The 6,319-nt window shown below is 39.8% G+C and overlaps 1 protein-coding gene and 1 long non-coding RNA gene across 2 annotated transcripts; both read left to right on the top strand.

Moving 5' to 3' along the window:
• Positions 1 to 3,607: 3,607 nt before the first annotated feature.
• LOC116655894 lies at positions 3,608 to 4,175 on the top strand. Its single transcript, XR_004310981.2, has 2 exons — positions 3,608 to 3,757; positions 3,814 to 4,175. It is a non-coding gene; the product is annotated as an uncharacterized LOC116655894 (long non-coding RNA).
• A 161-nt stretch (positions 4,176 to 4,336) lies between these two features.
• Positions 4,337 to 4,899, top strand: LOC26515140. Its single transcript, XM_014905451.3, has 2 exons — positions 4,337 to 4,456; positions 4,514 to 4,899. The coding sequence occupies exons 1-2, from the start codon at positions 4,409 to 4,411 to the stop codon at positions 4,808 to 4,810; spliced, it is 345 nt and encodes a 114-aa protein (XP_014760937.1). The 5' UTR covers positions 4,337 to 4,408; the 3' UTR covers positions 4,811 to 4,899.
• The last annotated feature ends 1,420 nt before the right edge of the window (positions 4,900 to 6,319 follow it).

Below are 6,319 nucleotides of genomic sequence, written 5' to 3'. Positions count from 1 at the left end.
AACAGGTTTGATCTCCCGATCTGGCCGGCTGCCAGGCCAGGCCAGGCCACTTACCACTTACCACTTGGCTCGGATTTTTTTCCGCTATTCAAAGTGCCACAGCTAAAATAAATTAATTGCTTAATTGTTGACAGAGTTGCCTCAAAGGCAGTGTGTGAGATTAAATTGACTTTTAATTAAGAAAACTCTCCTGAGGAGAAAAAAAAAACCAGATGGTTATGGGTATTTTCATAAAATCTTAAGGGTTAAGGGTTAATAGTTCTAGTTGGTAATTAAAATAATTTTATTGTCTAAAGGAATCAGGCTGCAAGCGAGTGACTAAATATAGTTTTCTGTGCACTTTTGTTATGATATCTTTTCAACCTTCAAAGTTGCCTGTGCGTGGGTGGTTTTCCTCTCAAAGACAGTGTGTGTTGTTGTGTGTGTGTTATCTTTAAGGTGTATGGGTTATTTGGCTCTATTAGACCAAGTCGTGCACTTTGTTAGCCAAAGCCTGAGCGAGTGAAACGCGTTCTGCGTGGGATTCTCTAATGCGATGATGTTTTTGTTTTTGCTCGGTTGTTATTTGGGTTTTGGCCGATTCTAAAACTGGTTTTCCACCAACTCGGCCAACTTGCCCATCAAGGAGTCGCCACGCCACGAAATGAAACGAAATCGAATGGCAGTTGAATAATACGAGCCGTAAAAAAAGTAAACAACCAACAAATAACTAAATTGCGCATAACATTTGAATAATCAAGCTTAGTGATTCGGAGTCACAGGTATCCGTAGAACGCTTATTGGTTTATCAAGTCAGGGATTCTCCGGCATTAGACATTCCTAAGCTCGCTTGACCTCAATTCCTAGTCCGTTATTTCCCAGGGAAAGAGCCAAAAGCAACCAAGGAAATCATCATCCATTTCCCGCCTTTATGTGAAGCCAACTCATCTTCCCACTCGGCGTCGGCGCTCGGCGGTCGGTCTTGATTTCATAATCGAAACGAAAGTTGAGCTGACGGTGTTTCGAAATCTGTTACTCGGATTTCTAGTTTGGTCTAGTCTTTTCCCTCCAAAGGGATCCATCCTCCAGATACAAATACAAATACATCTTCAGCCGATACAGATACAAATGTAGTTGGGGAGCTGGCTCCCCGTCGAATTCAGATTTCATTGAAATATGTATTGCCCTTTTCCAAGCTCCAACGCTCCAACGCTCTAACGGGATCCGGGCCCAGACGGAACCACTTACCGAGCGAGTTGGCGCTATCTCCTTCTCCCTTGCTCGCTTCAAGTGTATCTGTATCTGAACCTTGATGTATTTTCTCACACTCCGATCTGGAAAACGAGGAACGCCAGCGGGCTGGAGCCATAAAGAAAAGCTGACTCCAATAAGGGGAAGTTGGTCAGAAGAAGACTGGAATAGGGAGTATAGGGCGAGCTGAAAAATAAGATTTTCCTGCGGCAGCATCTTCACTTTTTGAAGCTCAGTCTCTTTAATTTATTTGTATCTAATGGGTTAACGAATAGGGTTTTAAGTTGGGGATCTCAGGGATTTTAAATCAATTTTAAACACCATATATTACTGTATGGATTTGAAGTATCTTTAATGACAAATATTGCTCAACTCCTTTTTGGTGATCAACTCAACACGCCTCCTCCTATCCACTCATAATTGGGGGATTGGACGAGAATAGAACTTGAGACAACTGAAGACACCAGCGGCAGCAATCATAATTACGAGGTTAACCTTAAGAGTTGACACAAATCCGGGCCAGAGCTGAAACAGTCGAGGTACAGCGGCCTCTGTCACTCGTTCCCAGCAATTAACTTCGAATGACACCAAATGCCACCGAGGCACGCCACCAACCTACCAACCCACCAACTAACCAACCAAACCATCCACTGGGCGAATATATAGACATACGAAGATACATATGTATTATATATACATATATCCACCAGAAAGTCGGTCCAAGCAAAGCCTCACCACGCCGCCCACCAGCGGATCGCAATTGCAAGTGAACGGCAACTTTGATGCCGCCCACAAGGCGACAAAGTTTCTATACTCTTTGAAAAGGGTAGCTATCTTATTTAAGGGTTTAGATATTTGAAATAATCTTAAGGGATTTGGTAAGAGAAATAATAACATAATGATATTTTTGAGGGAAAATATGACTTTTCCTAGGCTTTAAATCATTATAATTCATCTTAAATCGATTAATTGTTTAAGAGTTTAGTCTATGTAAAGTATAATAAAGGGCATTTCGGTTTTCGTATTCAGATATATGTTTTTCCCATTTGTTGCGGCAGTTGTTGTTTTGTTGCCTTTGACGATGTTTATGTTGTTGATGATGCCTGTGGATGGATGTTGATGGTCGGGTCTGGCTCGGGGCATGGGCAGTGTGCGGTGTATTTGATCAGTGTTCGACTAGCATTCCATTGATTTGTACGTAGGACTACTACTAGCCAGGCGAAAATTGGACAGATAGGAATATAAAGAGACGGGGTACTCTCGACCCTCGCATCTGTACCGTTGGAGAGAGGTATCTGTGAGATATCTCACTCTCATAGATACTTCAAAGTTCCCAGGCGAAGTGCAATCATAATACTGTGCGAAATTTTTCATCAGCAGCTCTTTCAAAAAGTTCCTGAGAATACAGCTGAAATAAAAGATTTTATATTTTGATTTATTAAAATAATTATTTTAGAAGGGATAGGTAATTATATAAGAAATATCATAGGAGAATCTGAGACTTGAGCTAAACCTTTAGATTTCCTAAGAAATTGAGTACATATTTTGTTGAGTGCATCAGCCTGGTATCTCCTCCGACACCCCCCAACCGCCACCATCCACTCTAAGCCTCTACGATCTTTGTGGCTCATTCAATTCAAATAGCTCGTGATTTCGTAAGCCCGCTTTTGTTGTTGCCTGTTGGGAGCTGATGTTGCTGTTGTTGTAGCTGTTGGTGGTGGTGGTGGTGGTGGTGGTGCTGCCGCGGATTCGAGGCCATTGAGAGACAACTGCAAGTGCGACTTTGGCTGCAGTTAGACGCCATCGTTAAGAGATTTTCAGCATTTTTCTCCATCTCCATCTCGAAGCCGTCTCCGTCTCCGTCTCCGACTCCGTCGCCATCGTTTCTTTTTGTATGGCGTGATGACCTTGAGCCGCTCATTTCAGCCAAGTGCTTCTGTGTTGGCCAAGTTGCTGGCCAAGCATGTGTATGTATGTAGATGTTTGTTTGTTTGTTAGTGGTTACCCAGTTCCAGTTACTTTTGGCCAGGTTACTACCACGTTACTTCACTCTCAGGCCATTCAACATGGTTATATCTTAAAGGTATCTAACAACAAAATCCACTAACTAACCACTAATCCTTGTAATATCCTTTCTTATACTACACTTTAATTTAGAGAGTAAAACGGATTTAATTAAATGTTTTTTATGACGCTTTTGTGTTCTAGCCATAATTAAATATAATTTGCAATTCAGGACAAGGAGGATCTGTCAGATGATAAGGAAGAATATCCTTTCAAAATCAGATCCTTGTAAGCCATTTGAACAAAATGGCATTAATATGAAATATATTTTCATCCCAATTCAGGATGTTTTATAATTTTTATTGTTGCAGGCTTCGAAAATAAATAACATTTTTATCATCATATACACATTTCTCTAAATTTCACAAATTTTTCGAAAACTAATATTCAAAATTTCCTTTTATCCTTGATCATGATGATTGGAACCTATAGAAAATGGATTCTCTTGACTTGCCTATTAGTCGTGAGTTAAAAGGACTTTTCAAAAGGAAGAACTATTTTTTGAATTGAAAGTTTTAGCTAATTGACACGAGTCGAGTCTGGACGGTCCCTATGCCTGCTCTTAATGACTACAATTTGATAACAAATTCGGATTCTTTAACGAGCAGGCACACTGAGCCGTCTTTGCCATTTCGTCAAAAAGCATATGAATTTTACCACGGAAGCTCTTCAGACAACCCTAGAATAATTTCACCGGGGGGTTTTCCGCAAACAACACAATGCTACGGCGCAAAATCAGGAAGTGGACGCCTAACGTATCCTTTGCAAGGAATTCTACACAAATTTTTGCATTAAAAATTATTTGTAAGCCTGTACTTGCAAACTATTCAAAAAAAGATTTGTATTTTACTTTAAATAAAAAAATAATCATTAAATCCAAAGGCTTGAACTTTTAAAAATTTGATAGTTTTGAAAAGATAGAAATAAATTTCAAATAAATAAATTTCAGAACGAATTATTAAATATTAAGTGTCAGAAATGTACTACTAATATAAATATGAATGGATGATTTTTAAAAAAATTCAATTTAATTGTAATCTGAATTTAAGTTACTTAGAAACTTTCGATCAAGTACACTTTTCCTAATGCCTCAAACCTGATTAGAATTTTTAACATGTTGCTGAGAGCTTATGATTTGGGTTTCTTTTGTTGCCTTTTAATTGTGAGTTAAGTTCATTTTCTTTTGTAGGAAAAGTATATCCTATAATCGACATTTCAGCTTCTTTACATGAATGAAATCCCTGCGGATCCTCTGCCTGTTTATGAGGAATCCGATTTACTCCCTAGATCGGATTCCTTAATGAGCAGGCAGAGGGAACCGCCTATCCTTCCAGAATATCCACAAGAAGTGAAACTAAAAATAGATCCAGGACTCGATGACAACAGTGGCGGAAACAAGTTCTACGCCGAGGAGTCTATGGTTGAGGAGGAACAACATTGTGATGATCACGAACACACAACCGCATCAGGAACTGGTCGGATAACTCCTAGTTTCCGTAGCCTAGTAGTCTTCTAAATCATGGTTGTACAATTGAATAACTAAAAAAAATAATAGTTATTTTTTAAAAATGTAGTTTTAATAATTTTCTTAAAGAATCGAAAGAATAAACCCCTGCCACAGAAGTCTTTTGGTATTTTAATTTTTCTGCTGGCTCAGTTGGTTTTTTGTGCGTTTCGCGAAATTGTCACAACCGATGACCCAATTACCTGGCAGGGTGTTCTTGGTTCTTGGTTCTTGGGTCTTGGGTCTCAAACACACACATCCCATTCCCCTTGGAGGGAGACATCAATGGGGGGTACGGCTATGCTGGGGGCCTGGTCTTGGTTTCGCCCGGTTTACGTTTACTGAGTTAGCAAGAAATGCCTTCAATGTTGCAACTGCAGCGCTTCGTGCACTCACATTATTTTCATATACATATATGTGAAGTATATATACATAGGTATATATGGCTAAGCGAATTTCGCAAATAATTGGAGCAGTTTGCCAACGCTCACGTTTTGGGCAAGGTAACACTTTGCCAAGGTAAAGACAGCTCTGATAATGCCATTTTCCATCTGGTTTCCATACAAAAGCAAAAAAAACAAAGAACCCACAGACCGAAAGATACATATGCAGACAGGCAGTGTCATGCTGATTCTAGAGGCAAAAACCACCAAATCGATACTTGATACGTTCGTCTTATCGGGAAGGACGGGAGGATGGGAATGAGTCCTGTTGCCGATTAGTGGAGGTCGATAAGGCAAATCAATAGTTGATAAGCGTCCTGGGCCTGGGCCTGGGCCTGGGACAGAGTCCCCATGCAATTGTTATCGCCACAAAGGAGTTCAGACCTTATCTGCACTGAAAAAAGTCAGATGACACTCTTAAATAAAATTCTTAAGGATCAAACACCATGTAAGTACACATTAGTATCCTTTTTTTATAACTAAATTGTTTAATAAAAATAATTTATTTTAAATAATGATTCTAAGAAACTAAAATGTCAAAATATATTTGCTTTTAATATTAAATCGCGTTGTAATAATTCTGAAAAATTCCATAAACTGTGAAATTATATATTCCATACCATAATAACTTCCCAGAATTACTATTTTCAGTGTAAGCCCAAAAACTGTTTACTTTATTCGCACATCCTGGCCCTTTTTCGATCGCTGATATGTGACTCACGATACGATTAAATCATAAACAGAAAACAACAACAGCAAGAAAATAAACATTGTGTGTATCTTTTAATATTTGTATCGATATCTGCGACTGGCTGAGGTCCTAAAAGGGACGCACAGAAGTATGTAGCACATTATCAGTGCATTTTCTGGGGGCGTTGACCAGACTGGCTCAAGGTTTCTTATCAGTGGCAGTGGAAAACGGGGAGGGATGGATCGGGGTCGGGCTGGATGGGAAGCTAAACGACCGCCACAAGTCTGGGACATTGTCCGATGATGACTTTAAAATCCTACCGGACCGGGCCGTCGAGGGGCGGAAGACCCGCAGAGGCTTATCACAAGACCGGCCGACGAGCGTAAA

The sequence above is a fragment of the Drosophila ananassae genome, chromosome 2L (assembly GCF_017639315.1).
Source record: "Drosophila ananassae strain 14024-0371.13 chromosome 2L, ASM1763931v2, whole genome shotgun sequence".
In the NCBI taxonomy this organism is placed as follows: domain Eukaryota; kingdom Metazoa; phylum Arthropoda; class Insecta; order Diptera; family Drosophilidae; genus Drosophila; species Drosophila ananassae.
Note: the sequence above shows the minus strand (reverse complement) of the source record. Positions and strands in the feature narration are given on the sequence as shown.

What these genes read in the sequence shown, in the direction of transcription:
- LOC26515140 (XM_014905451.3), top strand. Translation starts at nt 4,409, where the DNA reads ATGTTGCTGAGAGCTTATGATTTGGGTTTCTTTTGTTGCCTTTTAATT. An exon ending in TCTTTTGTTGCCTTTTAATT is followed by an intron (nt 4,457 to 4,513) that starts GTGAGTTAAGTT and finishes TCGACATTTCAG; the next exon opens with CTTCTTTACATGAATGAAAT.